General features: G+C 62.3%; 2 protein-coding genes across 4 annotated transcripts; one reads left to right on the forward strand and one right to left on the reverse strand.

The window, feature by feature from the left end:
* Positions 1-3,296: 3,296 nt before the first annotated feature.
* Positions 3,297-7,389, reverse strand: LOC141420281 (5-taurinomethyluridine-[tRNA] synthase subunit GTPB3, mitochondrial-like). Of its 3 annotated transcripts, XM_074064554.1 has the most exons (9): positions 6,804-7,387; positions 6,351-6,598; positions 6,155-6,241; positions 5,859-6,061; positions 5,590-5,662; positions 5,347-5,490; positions 5,001-5,166; positions 4,338-4,616; positions 3,297-4,176 (listed from the first exon to the last, which is right to left on the reverse strand). In XM_074064554.1, exons 1-9 carry the CDS (start codon positions 6,854-6,856, stop codon positions 3,951-3,953), a joined length of 1,479 nt encoding a protein of 492 aa, XP_073920655.1. In that variant the 5' UTR covers positions 6,857-7,387; the 3' UTR covers positions 3,297-3,950. The 3 variants fall into 3 exon arrangements, with proteins under 3 accessions (XP_073920655.1, XP_073920654.1, XP_073920656.1); XM_074064553.1 differs by having other exon boundaries at positions 5,347-5,662; positions 6,804-7,389; XM_074064555.1 differs by lacking the exon at positions 6,351-6,598 and having other exon boundaries at positions 6,155-6,291.
* Positions 7,390-7,694: 305 nt separating this feature from the next.
* Positions 7,695-18,094, forward strand: LOC109695616 (anoctamin-8). The gene is made up of 18 exons (XM_020178242.2): positions 7,695-8,791; positions 9,350-9,460; positions 9,548-9,680; positions 9,766-9,904; positions 9,996-10,092; positions 10,619-10,735; positions 10,825-10,952; positions 11,049-11,210; positions 11,443-11,595; positions 11,671-11,797; positions 11,919-11,974; positions 12,058-12,132; positions 12,777-13,577; positions 13,686-13,877; positions 13,961-14,092; positions 14,170-14,280; positions 16,072-16,717; positions 17,474-18,094. Exons 1-18 carry the CDS (start codon positions 8,686-8,688, stop codon positions 17,818-17,820), a joined length of 3,633 nt encoding a protein of 1,210 aa, XP_020033831.2. The 5' UTR covers positions 7,695-8,685; the 3' UTR covers positions 17,821-18,094.
* The last annotated feature ends 1,390 nt before the right edge of the window (positions 18,095-19,484 follow it).

Consider the following 19,484-nt stretch of genomic DNA (forward strand, 5'->3'; position numbering starts at 1 on the left):
GTGCGGCCACCACATCTGGCCGGTGTTTCCCTATGAAGTGACTGTCGCTGCCGCTCTGCCTTTTCTAGGATTGTTCCCAGGCATTGACAATGGCCGAGTGAACCACGGTGCTTTCTCCTCTGAGAGTGGCCCCAGGAGCCATGTTGCACCATCCCAGGCCGTGTGCTTTTGCTCACCTTTGTGCAGGTGTGATCCTGCAGCACAGGGGGTGCACGGGCGGTCGCTCTGCACCACAGCCCGGGAAAGGACACTGCGACGCCACAGAGCTACTAGAAGCAAGTTTTGGTGATAATGCAGTAAAGTTAAGAAAGCCAGGCGCAGTGGCCACACCTATAATCCCAGCCCTCAGGAGGCATGCGTGGTCCAAGTAGCCAGGACTGGTCTTAGAAACACAAAATCCTATCGTGCACAAATCCTTTAACTTGGCAGCCCAGTTCCTGGGATTTTATTCGAAGAACAAAAGATATGGCTTTCAAGGGAAAAAGGGTCTAGAATGCGAGCGTCCCCCCCAGTCCTGCCCTCTGTCCCCCGGGATCCCGAGGGGAGGGGATGAGTCTCGGGGTCAGGCTGGCAGCAGGCGCTCAGGCAGGTTGTCTGGAAGGACAAAGCGATATTTCCGGGATACGGAAACGGGGGAAACTCAGGCGAGAGACGTCGTCGAGCAGGAAACACTTGGCTGGGCTCCGCCAAGCCGGGCCAGGAGGGTCAGCTTGGCCAGGCCGCCGGCCAGGCTGCTCTGGGGGCTCCAAGGAAATGGGGACGTCCCTGACCCTGAGCCCAATGGTCAGGCAGCCTGGAGTCCTGGGAGGACAATGATGCCGGCCAGACCCAGTCACCATGGGAGGCCTGGGTTGAAATTGTGGCTCACTCAGTCTCAACTTCCATTTTCATGTCCAGGAAATGGGTATAATTCTTAAGCTGGAGGAAAGTAGCAAGACCCTGCCTCCAGTCCCAGTGACCCTAAAACTGTACACACACCTGGCCTCGGCCTCTGCCATTGCAGCATTCAAGGACCCACCACCCCAGTCCCGGGGCCAGCCTGGCCTCTGCCCTCAGTACGGCTCCTGTGCCCATCACACACGCTGACCAAGCTCCTCCCCTGCTCACACACCCTCCATGGCTCCCATCACCTTTGGGACAGATTTTAATTCCTTAGCCTTCTGTACACCGTGTAGCCTTTGGCTCTAGGTTTCCTGGATGTTTACTTTTCTGATTAAAGATTGACCAAGACTCAAATGTCTTTTTTCTTTTTCTTCCTCTTTTTTTGGTGATATTGGGGTTTGAACTCAGTGCTTTGCACTTGCTAGGCAGGAACTCTACCACTCTCTCTTTCCTTCCTTTCTGTTTTGTTTTTTGAAACGGGGTCTGGCTACGTACCTCAGATTGGCCTCCTCCTCAGGGCTGGGACCCTCCCGGGCTCCAATGCCTTCTGTCTGGGCTGACAAACTCCTCTTTCTCTGAGGCCCAGCATTAGAGAGCCCTCCTCCAGGCAGCCCTCTGAGGCTCCAGGCATAGCCCTTGCTCCCTGACACCCCCAGTTGCATCCTCCCTCTTTCCAGGGCTGAAACGGCTGGCCTCAGCTTGCACTTCTCTACAGGCCTCTAATGGGGGCTGATCACCCCGCAGAGAGCAACCGCTGGATCCCTGATCCTGAGGCCCAGCTGCCTCGCCTCCGGGTGAGGTGCTGACTCTTTGGGGATTTCCTGCAGCCTCTATAAATAACCCCCACGGATGCTTCCCACAAACCACCTCACCCTTCTTGGAAAGAAGGGACCGTGGCCAAGGCCCTCAGTGCAGCTGTGTGCCAGGCCCCATGAGGGCTGCAGGGCTCCTGCCCAAAGTGCACCTCATCCTCACCCAGTCCCAGACGCCTCCTGGGAATGCTCTGAACCCTCCCCACTACAGCCCACCTCACTGGTGGTTATTTTATGATACTGGGAGGAAACCAGGGCCTCACACACCAGGCAAGTGCTCACCACTGACTGCACCCCAGCCACGTGAGTGTTCTTCTCTGGGCCTCGGGCTCTTTTTTTTTGGCCACACTGTGGTTTGAAACTCAGGGCCTCACGCTTGCTAGACAGGTGCTCTACCACTTCAGCCACTCCACTAACCCTTTTTTGTGATGAGTTTTTTAGGACTATTTGTCCTGGGCTGGTCTTGAACCTCAATCCTCCTGATCTCTGCCTCTGCACGAGTAGCTATGATTACACATCCTCCATGTTGAACAAACAAACCAACCGAGTAGGGACACATCTGTGAGGAACAGGGTGGGTGGGAAATCTGGGGGCATCAAGACCTGTTCATGTCCTCCATCTGTCTGGGACACAGCTCAGGTGACCCCTGAAGCTAGAGCTTGTGCCTTCATTGCTGGACATCTACTGGTTATGGAAGAGACCTGGCTCCACTGGACTCAGTTTCCACTCTGTGGAGGGAGTGAGCCACTACTTCACTGCCACCAGGTGGAGGCCTGGATGCTCCCAGAGTGGAAGGCAGGAGGACCGGGCACCTCCTTTGTGAGGGGAGGGCGCCCTCTGCTGGCTGGCCACCATTATATCTGGCTCCGCAGAGTTCCTTCTTTCTCAGGGCTCTAGCCACACCCTGGATGCAATGTGGTGGGGCCTTTGCAGGTCCGGTGCCTCTGCATGGGGTGCTCCCCATCCTCCTCCGCCTGGCCTTCTTCTCATGCAGATCACAGCACAACTGTCACCTTGGTAGGGCAGGGCACCATCAAGTCCCCGGCCAGCCCAGGTCTCCTCCATGGCAAGGTCACACAGCAGCCACCAGATGGTCTGCAGAGAGCTGGGTCCCTCCTCTAGTCTCCCAAGGTGCTGGTTGCTCAGGAGGCACCTGGCAAACTCAAATCAGGTGGGGTGTGCTCAAACCCCACACGGAAGGACGGACCTCCGGCGAGGCACCACATCCCTGAGCCTCGGTTTCCTCATCCATAAGACTGGAACGAAATAGCCCCTTCATTATTCCATAACACATTGTGCGCACTCACCAAGCATGTACAAGGCTTGCGTCCATGCCCAGCACTGGGAAAAAATGTGCGTGGTTCAGGCTTCTAAGTAAATATTTGACGGATGGATGAAAGGACTAAGTTTAGAGAGGGAGGTGGCCCTTGCGTTTTGTAAGTCACTTCTTTTAAACTGAGGACTGAACTCAGGGCCCCGCACTTGCTAGGGCTAACTTTGCCCGGGAGCCTCCAACCTTCATCCTGTATGTCCCCCAGCAGCTGGCGTCACAGGCATGTGGCAACACACCCGTCTTACAAGTCACTTTTGAGACACAAGAGACAAAATCTCAACATTTACTGAAAAAGGAAACACAATTTGCACATCAATAAACAGCGGAATTTATATGCCAAACACGTGTTTTCAGGGCTGGGGTGTAGTCCTGTGGCAAAGCAGAGCAAGTGCCCAGCACAAAGCCCTGGGTGTGATCCCCAGCACCAAGCCACCCCCCTGAAGGAACAGAGAAATAAAACACACGTTTGGTTGACAGAGCAGCCGCAAGTGTGCAAACACGCAGAGGAAGTTCTGGAAATGTCTGCGTAAAGCTGGGACCCAGGGAGAGGAGGTAAGGAGACCCTCACTGGAAACACTCCTCATCCCCTGAATTTTTCACACACCTTTAGTACTTGCAAAAAAAAACTACAGGGCTGGGGACATAGCTCAGTGCAGAGTGACTGCGAGGCCTAGCTGGGCAAAGTTCACCTCCAGCACTTCAGAAACAAAAACATGCAGCAAACAACCTGAGGTCCTCCTGTCTGTCCCTGCTCCACCACACCTCCAGCACTGGTACAGGCCGGGGCCTCCATGTGTGGCTCCCAGTGCCCAGCAAGTGCCCGCCAGGAGTTCAGGGCCTGAAGACAGCCGCCTGGCTTCCTCATGGGGTCCAGTCCCTCCACGGTGTGAGAACCTCACCGACCTGAGCTGACTGCAGGTGGCTCACTTGCCCACACAGAAGTCCCGGAAGATGACATCCAGGATCTCCTCAGTGCCCCCTCCGCCTGCAAGGTGGGCCAGGTGCCTGCGGGCCACACGCAGAGCCTCAGCTGCCAGGGCCAGGTCTTCTGCCCCCTTGTAGTGACTGAGGGCGTCCAGGCAGCCCTGCAGGTGATGCCTGTGCCTTGCCCTGGTCAGGAGAGGCGGGCCTGTGGAGGGGTCCCCACACCTGTGGACAAGACACCAGGATCCCCTTAATCTTTGCAAGCACGATTTGAAGGGGACATTTTGCAGATATAGACTGAGGCTCTGGGACAGGTCCAGAGCCAGCGGCTAGCCTCCATCTGAACTTGGATCAGGGGCAGCTTGAAGTGGGCAAGGGAGACTCACACTGCAGCCAGCTCTGTCTTCAGGGTTTCCAGAAGGCCGTCCAGCCCCTCTCCAGTCAGGCAGGACAGCAGTAGGTGGGGTGGCAGGGCAGGACAGGGGCCAGGGCCCTGGGGGGGCAGCAAGTCGGACTTGTTCAGCACCAGCAGGAGGCGCTGCGTGCTACCACCGGAGCTCTGGCCTCCTCCAGGGACTACAACAGTGTCCAGGAAATTGCGGCTGGAGGGAGAGGCCAGATCAGAGGCGTCCAGCACGGCTACAATGAGGTCGGCTTGCTCTAACCTGGGGAACAGAGAGAAGAAACCAGGGTTGGCCCTGAGTCGAGCAAGTAAGGGCTGTGGGTACTGAGGGGCGGGGCAGAACGCAATGGGTGGGACGGAGAGGCGTGGCTTACCAGAAAGGGCGGGGCAGAGGGAGGCGGGGCATAGAGCAAAGGGGCGTGGTCCAGGGCAAAGGGCTGTGAAGAGCCCAATGGGGTGGAGCAGTGAGGAGGCGGAGCAGAACTGCAGTGGGTGGGGTGGAGGGCATAACTCAACGGGGCAAGGCGGGGCAGAGAAAAGGAGCTTAGTACCGTTTTCTGATTCAGGAAGAAAAATAAATGCAACAAGGAGAAAAGACAGAGGAAGAGACTCATGTCCCCCTCCCTCAGCCCTGCCACCTGCCCACCTCTCACGAGCACGCCGCACGCCCTCCTGCTCCACGGGTCCCACACCATCCCTCAACCCTGCGGTGTCACTCAGCAGTGCAGGGAACCCGGCCAGGTCCACAGGTGTTTCCAGCACGTCACGAGTGGTCCCTGGCTCTGGGGACACGATGGACACAGGTTTCCTGCCTGGGAGGAGTGAGTTAAAGGAACGGGACAGGATGAAGGCACAAGAGCTCCTCCTCCAGCTCCACGGCTTGAATGGACAGAGCGTTGGGTCAGACCCCTTCCCCAAACCTGAGCAGCAAAGCCTCCGAACGCCTGGCCTCGCCCCACTCAGGCCCCGCCCCCTGCCCACCTGTTACTCACTGAGCAGGTTCACCAGGCTGCTCTTGCCCGCATTCGGAGGTCCAGTGACCACTACGTGCGCCCCTGAGCGGAGCCTCTGCCCACGTCTGGCATCTCGCAGATGTGTGTCCAGTGCCACCTCCAGCGCCCGCACTTTGCTGTCCGCTGTGTGTGGAGGAAGGCAGGCAGAAGGGAGGGAGTCAGAAGAGACTTTGGGAGCCAAAATGCCACCTGTCTGCACCTTCCACCCTCCGGCAGACCCACCTTGCTCCAGGACACCCTCTTCCAGGTTGTCATCCTCCCCGAAGTCGATATAGGCTTCCACGTGGGCCAGAGCCTAAGGAGGAGGGCGGGAAGACGGGAATGCAAGCGTCAAGGAACCCGCTGCTGCACCCTCTAATGTACCCAGCTCTAGCTTAACCCAAGGGTCTCACTGCCAGAAGATTTCACACACAGAATGGGTGGGGAGTCTGCATGCTGGGAATGCACAAGTGGGGTCTTTGAGGCAGGGAATGGGCAAATGGGGGACTTGCTTTGGTGAGGGTCTCGGCCCAGTCGCAGCAGAGTTGGCCCAGCTCCCCGTCCAGCTGCCGTAGGGCCTGCCGCCGCTGTGCCTCAGTTTCCGCATGGATCAGATCCGCCAGCCCCTCCACCTCGGTCAGGTTTAGCTTCCCATGGGCGAAAGCCCGCCTGGTGAACTCTCCGGCCTCGGCTGGACGTAGCCCTGGAACGCTGCCTGTAGGAAAGGCCCCGGTGCCTGAGACTCCTGGTCCCCACCCAGGCATGCCCACCGACACAGCCAGGCCTCGAACCTGAGACTGTGACTCACCCAGAGCCTGCAGGACGCCGCTGACCACGGCCGGCCCTCCATGCACGTGCAACTCCACGCAGTCCTCACCCGTGAAACTGTGGGGACCTCGTGTGGCAAGGAGATGAGTCAGGTGCAACGCACGGTCCGGGCAATTGCTGGGGAGGGAAAACTGGGTCACGGGCGCTACGGGAGGTTGGGATCTGGGGCCCCTCACCTGGGAACCAGAGCACGAGCGCGCGGTCCAGCGGCTCCCCGGAGCGGGGGTCGCTGAGCAGACGCAGACGGGCGCTGCGGGCCGGGGGCAGGTCTCGGGGCGCCGTGAGGCTCCGGAGGGCGTGGCTGCTGGAAGGGCCGCTGGTTCGGATCACGGCGATGCCGCAGCGGCCTTGGCCTGAGCTGAGCGCGAAGATGGTGGCCCCGGAGCCCAGGCCCTGGGCAGCGCTGCTCTGGCGCGTGCAGAGGCTGGGACAGGAGGGGACGCACGTCAGCGCGTCGGCGAGGCTGAGTGCGGCGGGGTCGGGGGCTCTCGGCTGGGGGCAGGGCGACTGAGAGCAGGTGACCCAGATGTGCGCTCTGCAGCGAGGACTTGGACTCTACAAACCTAAGGGGTGGGTTTGGGTCCAAGCAGCCCCCCACGCTGTGACACCCCTTTCGCGGGTCGACCCACCTGCAAGGCCCACGGGCCGCCCGGGCAGCCAGGGTCCACAGCCCCCACCGCATGGATTTACAACTTGCAGCGCGTCGGTCCCAGCGGCTTCAAGTCCGGGCAGGAGACCCCGCCTACGCCGCCGCGTGACTGGCAAAGGGCTCCAAGAGTCTCGACTGCCATTGGACCATTTAGGAGACGTCCCGCCTACCGATTGAATGCCTTTGTTCCTATAGGCTGCTGCAAGCGAAAGAGGGCGGGGATCTACGGGGTTGGGCAGCGCAATGACGTTCCCCCGGCAACATGAGGCTGAGTATTTAAGATCCTAGAGTAGCAAGGATCCGAGACGACCCGAATGAGAGAGATGGGACAGCCTTGTCTCTGGGCGGTGGGAATTACGTCCAGACGAAAGTCCCGTCTGCCCGCTCCGTAGCTTTAGGCGGAGAAGAAGCTAAAACTAAGAAGCTGTGCGCGCTTAGTTTTCCCGAGCAGGAAAGGCGCTACACTTCGCGCCCAGATGGAGACCGGAAGCTCGGAGCACGTCAGACTGCGAGGGATGAGTTCCGGGGAACCCACGCCGTGGCCCAAGGAAAATCTTATCCAAACTGCTGGGAAGTCTCCCGCTCCTCTGCCTTCCCCCGCTCCCCCTCCAGCCGTTCCCTCGGCCTCGGAAGCTCCAGCACGGCCTCCTCCCCTCTGGGCTTCCCCTGCCCCTCTGGCCCTGGTGGGCCGTGGATCTGCTCTCTGGCTCTCCGACCGGCAGACAGGGGCGCCCCGCGGGTTACTCTCAGGTTAAGCCAGGACAGCGCGGGACTGCAGAATCCAGCGCGGATGGTGGAATTCCTTGCACTGGGGGCGGGGTTTCGGGGGCGCCTTCGCACAGCGAATTCTCTGGTTCTCGACCGGAGCCTGCGGGCGGGCGGGCGGCGCACCTGCTCTTGGGCGCAATCCTCCCATGCCCCGCCGTGCCCAACTTTTTCATGTGTGAAGTGGGCAACTCCATTCCAGTATTTCCTTCTGCAACAAATATACACCAAGCGTCTACTATGTGCCACATGGGCCATGCCCTCTCTGGGCTCACAGTCTAAAGGCGAGGGCTACTCAGGTTGGTCAGCGGTTGGGGTATCGAGCAAAATAGAGGACGCCGCGGGCCTAGCACCCCCCCCCAAAAAAAAACCCCATCCATTTAAATGCGAATTTCAAATAAGCCATGAGTAATATTTTAGTATACATGGGTAATACTCGGTCATCTAAAATGTAATTGAACTAGGAAGATTTTTTGTTTGCTAAACCTGACACTTGTACTGGATCCTCCCTCTAAGGAAAAATCCTGAAGGGAAGGGTTCACCAGAGGAAGAGGGCGGGAAGAATGTCCCAAGCAGCTGACCAGCACGTGCCAAGGCCCAGAGGCTTAATTATTATTATGCTACAATTATTTGCATTCCCGTTGGGGTGATGAATCTCCCCAGACCAGTCCGCCCTCTCCCACGTCCTGCTTTGTCGAAATCACGGTCCATCTCAGATTCCGAGCCGTGCCCGTGAACTCTGTAATTTGCAGATGGGGAAACTGAAGCTCGAGGCGGAGACGGGAGGGCGGTGCAGGCGGGGACTTGAACCAGAGACCCAAGTGGGCGTGCGGGAAGGAAGCCTAGCGAACTACACGGGCGGGGACAAGAACCTGAGAGCCAGGCGGGCGGGCTGGCTTGCCCGAGAGGAAGGAGGTTCGAGATTCGGCGCGGGCGGGGACGAGAAGCAGCGCTGGGTGCGCGAGGACGGCGGTCGGCGCGGGCGGGCGCGGCCTTTGTCTCCTCCTCCCGCGCGCTCGCGGCCGCACTGGCCCCATGAGCCCGCGGCCCCCCGGCGCCCGGGCGGCCTGCAGCCCCTAACCTGACCTGTCCTCGCCATGGCCGAGACAGCCTCGGGCGCCGGGGGCACGTCCCTGGACGCGGAACGTGGCAAGAGGCCTCCGCCGGAGGGCGAGCCCGCGGCCCCAGCGTCTGGAGTTCTGGGTATGTGAGCGGCGGCTGGACGCACCGGGTTGCAGGTGCCCGGGTGCGCGCGTCCGCGGGCGGGGAGCGCGATCGGGGTCCGGGCCTGGCGTCCGGCCGAGGGCCGCTCCTCGGCACTGCGGCTGAGGTTGCGGCCTGGCGGGCGGGTCCGGGGAGGCGCAGCGCGCGGGGGTCCAGGTACGGGGGTCCGGGCGGGGACGCGGACACGCCCCTCGGGGAGCCCCGCCGCCCCGAGCTGCGGGATCGCGGCGGGCCAGGGTGCCCGGCCTCTCCGCCGAGAATACGGAATCACGGGGTCGTGGGTTCGAATCCCAGCACGGCCGTGTGACCTTGGGCACATGACTCACGCGCTCTGGGCCTCAGTTTCCTCTCCCGTGCTTTGGGGGTAAGAACCGCGCCCAGCTCCAGGCCGCTGCGAGGACGCGCTGTCCTAGCGTGGCCAAGGCTCGTGCGCGCCCCGCGATCGTGGTTTGGGTCGGAGCTGGGTCTCCGAGTGCGTGAGATTTGTAGGGCGGACTGGAGCGGGGAGCCCCTGACCCGCCTGCTGCGCGCCCCCAGACAAGCTTTTCGGGAAGCGGCTTCTGCAGGCCGGGCGCTACCTGGTGTCCCACAAGGCATGGATGAAGACGGTGCCCACGGAGAACTGCGACGTGTTGATGACCTTCCCAGGTACGCGACACTCCCGCCCCTTCCCACGGCGGGTGTGCAAGCCTTGGGCCCGCGGGGCAGGAGCCACTGGTCCCCGTGTCCCCGCAGACACCACCGACGACCACACGCTGCTGTGGCTGCTGAACCACATCCGCGTGGGCATCCCCGAGCTCATCGTGCAGGTCCGCCACCACCGCCACACGCGTGCCTACGCCTTCTTCGTCACCGCCACCTATGAGAGGCGAGTCCCTGCCCCTGGCCCCGCGCCCGCGTCCCGCCCCGCGCCCCCGCGTGCTGGGCTGAGCCGCCTCCCCTGTCCCCTGCAGCCTCCTGCGAGGGGCCGACGAGCTGGGTCTGCGCAAGGCCGTGAAGGCCGAGTTTGGCGGGGGCACCCGCGGCTTCTCGTGCGAAGAGGACTTCATCTATGAGAACGTGGAGAGCGAGCTGCGCTTCTTCACCTCCCAGGTGAGGCCGGCTCCTGTCCCCGCGGTGTCTCCGGCCTGGGTGTCCCCACCCTGTGCCCTGCTCCTCACCGAGCTCAGCCCTCTCCCGACAGGAACGCCAGAGCATCATCCGCTTCTGGCTGCAGAACCTGCGTGCCAAGCAGGGCGAGGCGTTGCACAATGTGCGCTTCCTTGAGGACCAGCCAATCAGTGAGCAAGGCGGGGCCAACCCTCCAATCACAGGCCGAGAATTGGGCCGGCCTCTTAGAGACCTACTGTGGGGGAAGGTGGGTGGGGTTACTAAAAGTTGCGTAGCCAATGAGCTCAAGGGGGGCGTGACCTAACTAGATGGGCCGGACCAGTCCGTGAGTTGGTGGGCGTGGCCGTGGCAAAGGGGTGGGGCTTATCCTCTGGGAGGTGGGTCCTGGCTAGACCCTTTTCTGGGCCTGGGGTAAGGTACTGGCAGGACCATGGACAGCGCTCCATGTGCTCAGTCTTCAGGCCCCTGGCCTTGTTTCTCCTCTAGGAAAGGAGGCATCACAAGCTCATCTGATGCCAGCAGCCGCTCCTTAGACATTCAGACAAACTGAGGCCAAACAGTTTGACTTAAAGTGTGGTTGCCACATATGTGGCACCTATCTGTAATCCGGGCACTGGGGAGGATGAGGCAGGAGAACGGCGAGTTTGAGGCTAACCTGGGCACACAGCGAAGGTCACTTGCACTCTCCTCCCACAGTCCCCGAGCTGGCGGCCCGTGGGATCATTCAGCAGGTGTTCCCGGTCCACGAGCAGCGTATCCTGAACCGTCTCATGAAGTCGTGGGTGCAGGCTGTATGTGAAAACCAGCCTTTAGGTGTGGACCTGTGCTGGGTGGTGGGCTGGGGCGTGGACAAGGGGCCCAGAGGCAGGTGGAGGTGACCGGCACCCTCTGCTCCCCGGCAGATGACATCTGTGACTACTTTGGGGTGAAGATTGCCATGTATTTTGCTTGGCTGGGTTTCTATACATCAGCCATGGTGTACCCGGCTGTCTTTGGCTCTGTCCTCTACACGTTCACGGAGGCCGATCAGGTACCAGGTGGGGGGCTGGGTGGGGGTTGAGGGCTCCAAGGACCCTCCTCCTTGGGCCAGCTGGCCCATGGCTCAGTTCTCCTCTGCCACCCGCAGACAAGCCGGGATGTGTCCTGCGTGGTCTTTGCCCTCTTCAATGTGATCTGGTCAACGCTATTCTTGGAGGAGTGGAAACGCAGGGGAGCAGAGCTGGCCTACAAATGGGGGACGCTGGACTCACCAGGGGAGGCCGTGGAGGAGCCCCGTCCCCAGTTCAGGGTCAGTGGGAGGCTGAGTCCAGGGAGAGCAGCCCCTGGGCGGGGCCAGCGCTGAGCAAAGGAGAGGAAGTGAGAGGCAGGGCTGCCGTGTGAGGGAGGCATGCGGGGAGGGGCGGGAAATCGCATTTCTGGGACTGGGTGCCCGCAGGAGCAATGGTGATGGCAGCGGGAAGCTGAGTGTGGGGCAGAGGCAGGCCCTCTGGTCCCAGCTTGGCCCCGTCCTGCCTCCCCAGGGTGTGCGTCGCATCAGCCCCGTGACCCGGGCTGAGGAGTTCTACTACCCGCCCTGGAAGCGGCTGCTCTTCCAGCTGCTCGTGAGCCTCCCGCTGTGCCTGGCCTGCCTCGCCTGCGTCTTCTTGCTCATGCTCGGCTGCTTCCAGCTGCAGGTGACCCTCAGTCCCTTGTCCTTGACCGTGGCCCCACCTTGAGCCCAGGTGAGCCATGAACGTCCTGCTCTGCAGGAGCTGGTGCTGAGTGTCAAGGGGCTGCCCCGCCTGGCCCGCTTCCTGCCCAAGGTCATGCTGGCCCTGCTGGTCAGCGTGAGTGCTGAGGGCTACAAGAAGCTGGCCATCTGGCTGAACGACATGGGTAGGCTCTGCCAAGGGACGTCCCACTGCCCACCCCGGGGGAAAGGGCCCTACTGGCCCTGGGGATCCCCCTAGCCCTGGGGGACCAGGGTGGCCCCCTTACTTGACTCCTTGGCTCCTAGAGAACTATCGGCTAGAGAGCGCCTATGAGAAGCACCTCATCATCAAGGTGGTCCTGGTGAGTGGCCGCTGCGGGCAGGAGGGCAGGGGGCAGGTGCAGGGGGACTGCAGGGTGACCGCCTGCCTGTCTGCTTCCTGCAGTTCCAGTTTGTCAACTCATACCTGAGCCTCTTCTACATCGGCTTCTACCTCAAGGACATGGAGCGCCTGAAAGAGGTGAGACTCTCGCCCACCCTCGGCGGCCAGCGGGGGGCCGGACCTGGCGCAAGGGGTCCAGGGCTCTGCAGCCCCTCCCCCCCCCTCCATCCTTCTCTCCTCTCTGTCCGTGCGTCCGTGCGTCCTCTCTCTGCCTGTCACCCCCCCATCTGTCCGTCCACCTGTCCGTCGGTCCCTCCACAGCTCCTGCTCGTCCTGTCCCTGTCCCAGAGCCTCGAGCGGCAGCTGCGGGCGGTGCTGGTCCCGCTCGTGGCCCTGCGGTTCCGCCTGCTCCTCCTCTCCCTCCGGGTTCTCCTGCTCGCGGCCCGGGCAAAAGTACTGGCGGGTGGCGAGCTGGGGCGTCGCTGTGCTGGGGGCGGGCACCCCGAGCTGAGGGCGCATGCGCAGAGGGGACGGGACGCTGACCCGCAGGCAGGGGGGCCGCCGAGGCTCCTGGCCCCTGCCTTGGGCCCGGCCTGAGGTTGACTCCACGTGCTGCGGGAGCCGGGCTGCGGTGTGTGGCCTGCCAATGGGGGCTGGGCGCTGTGTCCAGGGACGTCTCAAGGGACAGTTAGCAATCGGTGCTCCACCTGCAGGGTGGGGCCCGTCAGGTGTCCAGGCCGCGCCTGCCCCACGCAGTCCCTCCGCCCCCTTCCCGCCCCCAGATGCTGGCCACCTTGCTGATCACCCGCCAGTTCCTCCAGAACATGCGTGAGGTCCTGCAGCCGCACCTGTACCGCCGGCTGGGCCGCGGCGAGCTCGGCCTGCAGGCCGCCTGGGAACTGGCCCGGGCCCTGATCGGCCTGCTGAGCCTCCGGCGGCCGACGCCCCACCGCCTGGAACCCCAGGCCGAGGAGGGCGGGACGGGGGGCCGCAGGTGTCTCGGCGGGGGCTGCGGGGCTCCCGAGGAGGAGGAAGAAGCGATGGCGGAGCGGAGGCCTGCAGGGGAAGGCGGGGAGGTCAGGGACGGGCCTCCGGGGGACAAGGAGGAGGACGAGGAGGAGGAGGACGAGGAGGAAGAGGAGGACGACGAGGACGACGAGGGCGAGGAAGGGGGCCTCCTGGACTGCGGGCTACGACTGAAGAAGGTCAGCTTCGCCGAGCGGGGGGCCGGGCGGCGACGGGCAGGCCCAAGCCCCGAGGCCCTCCTGGAGGAGGGGAGCCCCACCATGGTGGAGAAGGGGCTGGAGCCCGGGGTGTTCACGCTGGCGGAGGAAGATGATGAGGCAGAGGGACCTCCTGGCAGCAGCCCTGAGCGAGAGCCCCCAACCATCCTGCTTCGCCGGGCTGGGGGCGAGGGCCGAGATCAGGGGCCTGATGGGGGCCCCGACCCAGAGCCGGGTTCTGGAGAATCGGCAGGGAGGCACAAGAAGCAGAACCGGTCGTCTTGGATCGACCCGCCGGAGGAAGAGCACACGCCCCAGATCACCCAGGCGGAGCTGGAGAGCTGCATGAAGAAGTACGAGGTGAGGAGGGCGGAGGTGCAGGTCGGGGTGAAAGCCGTACGTGTGGTCGGATGTGGCGAGCCATGGTTGGGTCGAGGGAGGAGGCTCAGCTGCGGGCCCTGCCTGCAGGACACGTTCCAGGACTACCAGGAGATGTTCGTGCAGTTTGGCTACGTCGTGCTCTTCTCCTCGGCCTTCCCGCTGGCCGCGCTGTGCGCCCTGGTCAACAACCTCATCGAGATTCGCAGCGACGCCTTCAAGCTGTGCACCGGCCTGCAGCGGCCTTTCGGCCAGCGTGTGGAGAGCATCGGCCAGTGGCAGGTGGGCGGTGGGGAGGCCCACAGGGATCCAGGGCCAGCCGAAGGAACCAGGTTGGCGGCCCTTGACTGTCCTTTCCCCTGCAGAAGGCCATGGAAGCCATGGGCGTGCTGGCCATCATGGTGAACTGCTACCTCATCGGCCAGTGCGGGCAGCTGCAGCGCCTCTTCCCCTGGCTGAGCCCAGAGGCCGCCATCGTGTCCGTGGTGGTGCTCGAGGTGGGTGGCTGCTGGCAGTGGGAGGCTGGCGGGGAGAGGCCGACCCTGAGCCTGCAGCCTCCTCTCTGTCTCCTCAGCACTTTGCTCTGCTCCTCAAGTACCTCATCCACGTGGCCATCCCTGACATCCCAGGCTGGGTGGCCGAGGAGATGGCCAAGCTCGAGTACCAGAGGCGAGAGGCCTTCAAGGTACGGGGTGGGGTGGACAGGGGATTCTCGGGTGGCAGAGCCTGGATCTTGGTGGCCAGACCCTGGGCATGGGGGGAAATGTGCAGGTAGCACAGAGCTGGTTGAACGCAGTGGACCTCTGTGTCCATGGGTTCCACATCTGAGACTGGGACTACCCGTGGATGGAGAGGGAGCCTCCCCGAAAGTAAACTGCATCTGTGCTGAGTATGTGCGGGCTCTATCGTCTATCTTATCTCCCTGTTTATTTTTGTGGTACTAAGCAGGCGCTCTACCTCTTAAGCCACTCCACCAGACCTTTTTTGTTTGGGTTTTTTTGAGATAGGGTCTCAGCTTTTTGCCCAGGCTGGCTTTAACCTGCATCCTCCTGATCTCTGCCTCCTGAGTAGTCAGGATTACAGGTGTGAGCCACGAGCACCAGGCATATTCAGCCTCTTGAGCCATGCCCTCAGCCCTTTTGTGTTTGTATTTTGTTTCCAAGTTAAGGTTGTCTGGGTTGGCTCCCAATTTGCAGTCCTCGTGTTTCTGCCTCTGTAAGCTGGGATTACAGATTTGCTCCACCACTCCCAGTTTCTTTTCTTTTTTAGAGATTGGGGTCTCAACTATGTTGCCCTTGCTGGCCCCAAAACAATCTTCCTGCCTTAGCCTCTCAAGCATCTGGGAGTACAGGCACATGCCACAGTGCGTGGCTGAGACTTTTTGTTGTCATTATTCTGTGATCTATAATACAGTATAACAGGCATTCACACAGTGTCAGGTGTTTTAGTCCACAGGAGGATCGCACAGGCAGTGTTGTACAGCAGGGATTGGAACAATCTGGGTAGGGCATCTTTGGGAGTCTGCAGCCAGTCCTGCTGACAGATGACTGTAATTAGTGGTCACAGTGGGCCTGGACCCTTCCAGAGTCTTGGTGGTGTCCAGTACCAGGCTCTCTGGAGGACATTCAGTCACCCACCAGCCCACCTGACAGCACCCCACTCACAGCTAGGGACAGGACAACATCTAGAAAAGTTCCAGCTTCTCCTCATCCCTCCCAGACCCGCCAGGTGTGGAGATGCGCAGAGCACCCGCAGAGGATGGAGCCATCCTGAGAGGGTGTCATATTTTGAAATGAAATGAGAAACTCCTGTGTTTTCCTTTCCTTTTTTTTTTTTTTGTGGTGCTGAGGATGACCCCAGGGCCTCTTGCTTCCTAGGCAAGTGCTCTCCTACTGAGCTGTACGTCCAACCTATTGAATTTTAATTGATTTAAACTTATATTGACCTGGTGGGTGTGGTGGGGCACACCTGTAATTCCAGCGCTCAGGAGGCTGAGGCAGAAGGATCCAGAGTTCCAAGCCAGCCTGGATACACAGCAAGACCCTCTGAGGGGCGGGGGACGGGGGGTGGCACAGAAAAGAAAAGGAAGATTGATTTGTGTTGAGCAGCCACAGCTGCTGGTGCTGGGCCGCAGGGTGGACTCCAGCCGGCTCCCGATCTCACTGCCCCTTGCAGAAGGAGGGGTCAGCGCGCACTTGTTTACTCTCCCAGTTCCTAAGACACCATCTGGCTGTCTGCCAGGCCCGAGTTGGTGGCCAGTGAACATGTGTTTTTTCTCAATTCCCAGAAAGCCAGGGCTCGGCTCCAGGGATTCAGTTACTGCCCCATAAGCGTTTGGATCGCGTCCCACTCCCCCCAGAGGACCCCAGCGTGGGTGCGGGGCTGCTCTCCCCAGTGCGGTGGAGCCCAGCGGAGGGATTCCGCCGCGGCCCCGCAGGGCTCGGGATCCCGGTCCCTGACGGCTCGCTCCCCGCAGAGACACGAGCGCCAGGCCCAGCACCACTACCAGCAGCAGCAGCGGCGCCGGCGGGAGGAGGAGGAGCGGCAGCGCCACGCGGAGCACCACGCGCGGCGGGAGCGCGACGCCGGCCGGGAGGAGGCGCGGGCCGAGGGTGCGGGGCCGGACGCCGCCTCCGAGAAGACCTCGGCCAAGGCCAAGGGCGGCGCGGCGGCCGGCCAGGGACCAGAACGGCCCAAGCGCCCCGGCTCGCTGCTGGCGCCCAACAACGTCATGAAGCTGAAGCAGATCATCCCGCTGCAGGGCAAGTTCCTGTCCTCCGGGACCGCGGCCTCGCTGGCCGGCACCGGGGCTGGCGCTGCGGCGCGTCCGGCCCCCGCGCAGTCACCCACGGGCGGCGACACGCGCCTGCCCGCTTTCCTCAGCTTCAAGTTCCTCAAGTCGCCCGAGGCGCGGCGGGAGCCCGAGCGCAGCCACTCCCCGCCCAAGGCCTTCCACGCGGGCAAGCTCTTCCCCTTCGGGCCGCGCGCGGACGCAGCCAACGGGGCGGGCGGACAGGCGCGGCCCGACGGGACCCCCGGCGCCCGGGCCCTCAGGAGCGGGCCTGCGGATGAGGCCTCGGCGGAGGAGCTGGACGCCCCCCGGGCCGAAGAGGAAGGCTCAGGTCACAAGCTTTAACTCGGGGGTGGGGACGCCGGACCCTGCTTGGGGGCAGGGGGCGGGCGGAAGGGGATGTTAGGGAGAGAGGGGCTGAGAGGCGCAGAGGAGGCCCGTCACTGGTACTGGTTGGGGACCTGGGTCACTGGGACCCTGGAGAGCCTTGTGCCTGACCCTTCTCGCCCCCAGGGAGGGATCCAAAGCCCCCTGCTCCAGTGCCCCTCCCGCCCCGCTCCGGTGCCAGGACAGATGAGGGAAGCCCCTCCGCCCCTGCCCACCCTTCTGCCCAACACCTAGCTCACTCTGGGGGGCCTGCGCCCCCCAGGCCTCTATGCAAATCCGCAGCAGCCCAGCTGTCCAGGGAGGCCTTCCTTTGGAGGTGGGGGCTGTGACTGCCCATCCAGGGGCTCAGCTACGAGCTGCACCCACATCTGTGCTGAGTCAGGCGCCCCTACCACCTTGCCCTCCCCAACCCCAGCCTGGGGTTCAGCAGTCCTGTCCCCCAGGGAGCCCCTGGGGGCTGCTGCAGTACCAGGGACATAGGTTAGAAGCCAGAAGGACTTCTTCTGACTCCCCTGTGCCTGAGAGGGGCCAGTGCCCACAGGCAGGGGACATGCCCCAGACGCCCAGGGGTGCTGTCCCCCTTCTCTGATCAGAAGCAATAAGGCCTTTCACGTGCCTGGGAGGGGGCGTAGGGAGTCCAGCCCCGCGAGGGTCCAGCAGGGGCGGCATGCCCCCGGAACGGCCCCTCTCGCCTCCGCAGGGACAGCGCTGGCCCCCGTGGGCGCCCCTGCCCTCCGCACCCGCCGCAGCCGGAGCCCTGTGCCGCCGCAGTCCAGGCCGCTGCCCCGGCCCCCGACGCCACCCGCCGGCTGCTGGCAGTGGGACGCGCCGTGGGGCTGCGGGGGCGAGGGCGCCGCCCTCCGCCAGGCCCCACCGGCCGCCGAGTGTCCGCCCTGTGCCCTGGCCGGGCCCCCGCCCGCTCCCCAGCTCTTGCCGGGGGACGCCAGCTTCTACAGCCTCCCACCCCCGCCGCCCGACCCCGAGCCCCCTGCGCCCTCGCCCAGCCCCAGCCCCCAGGCCGTGTGCTGGCCCAGTGGCTGGCACTAGCAGCGCCCACCCTGCCTCCCGCCACATGCAATACAGTCACTAAACAGGGCGGTGCCTGGACGCGCGCTTCGCCCTCCACAGCCCCAGTATTGGTGCCCCTCGCAGGGAGGGCGCACCCCGCTATCTGCCGTTTTCCTCTCCCCCAGGAGAGGGGGAAAGAAAGGAACCCCCAAAACCAATAGAAAACACAGAATAGGCGATTATTTATTTCTTTTTAATTTATTTTGTCATATTTTTGTAAAACGGCAGAAATGCAATAAAAAGTATATTTCAACAGTGTGGAAGTCAGAGCAATGGATCAGGGTGTCTGGGGGCCTGGAATGGTTCTGCCACAGGCTGTACCCTTAGGGGCCTCCTCTCAGGAATTGGGTCTTAGGGCCACAGATGTTAAAGTCCCGAATCTGGGGGACCGACTTGCTCTGGAGGAGCTGTGGGGCCTGAGGCCTGGCTTCAGCCCCCTAGTAGACGGAGGGAGAAATCTGAATGCTGAAAGGACTCAGAAGTGAAGAGGGTGATGGGGACAGGACAGGACAGTCCTCAGCTGCATAGGGCGAGTAGTGTAGAAGAGGTGGAACTTTCTGGCACACCGCCTCCTGGGCTGGCACCTGGGAAGCCAGACAGGTGGGAAGGGTACGGGGTGTCAACACTGGAAGGCACCTGGCACCTGAGCCCCACATCAAGAGGATGGTTGGGAGCGGTGCCCAGGACAGGGATAGACGTCCCATCACGGATGGCAGACACAAATTATTGGGACTTTTTGAGGTAACAACATGGGGACAGGAACACAGCGGGTCAGACCATCAAGTTCATGTGGAAGAGGAGTGTGTCCTGTTCCCCCCACTCCCCCCCAGCTGGGGATGCCAGTTTCAGCAAGGGGTACTTAGGGGCCTGTTGGAGGCCAGTGGGCAGCCTTTGTGAAGGCTCTGAGGGACAGTGGGCAAGGGGGGCCCAATGCTGGAGTGGGGCAGAGGTTGGCTTACAGGCCTGAGAACCACAGGCCACCAGAGGGTGTATGCACAGGGGCAGGGCACACAGACCCATGAGTCCTGGGGGAGACCACCAGGAGGCCTGGTGGGCATGATCCACCAGAGCCAGAGAGCAGGATGGACCCAGCCCCTCTAGGGGGAAGTGGACAGGCCTGGGTGAACCCAGGGCTTACCTGCTCCCACTCTGCTCCTGACCTTTGAGGTCCCACTGTCTGCCACCATGCAGTGGTACATGCGTCTGCCCAGGATTTACCAAACCCAGGGGCTGCAGACTCCTTACGTGTCTAGAGCTCAGCCCACCCCACACCTTGACACAAGAACAAGGTCACCTGCATTGCCTCCTGTGACTACAGGGGCCTCAGTCCACTACATAGGCCCAGGGCTGGTTCAGGCATTCAGCCAACCTAGCACCACCTGCCCCAGGGAGCAGGGCAGCTAAGGCAGGGTCCCCATCGATGATCTGGGGTACGTAACCCTCCCAGTCACCTTCCTCCATCTATGCCCCATTGCTCACTCCCGACACCCCTAACACTCAGCTCTCAAAACCATGACCTCCACTAGGGGCTGGGGCGGGGGGGGGGGGGTTGCCGTACCCCCAGCCCAGTCGTCACGGCCGTCTGTCCAGAGCCCAAACTGGCCCCTCCATCCTGAGCTCAGCCTCACATTGAGCCCTTTCGA

Source organism: Castor canadensis, unplaced genomic scaffold, assembly GCF_047511655.1.
Source record: "Castor canadensis unplaced genomic scaffold, mCasCan1.hap1v2 HAP1_SCAFFOLD_88, whole genome shotgun sequence".
Classification (NCBI taxonomy): Eukaryota; Metazoa; Chordata; class Mammalia; order Rodentia; family Castoridae; genus Castor; species Castor canadensis.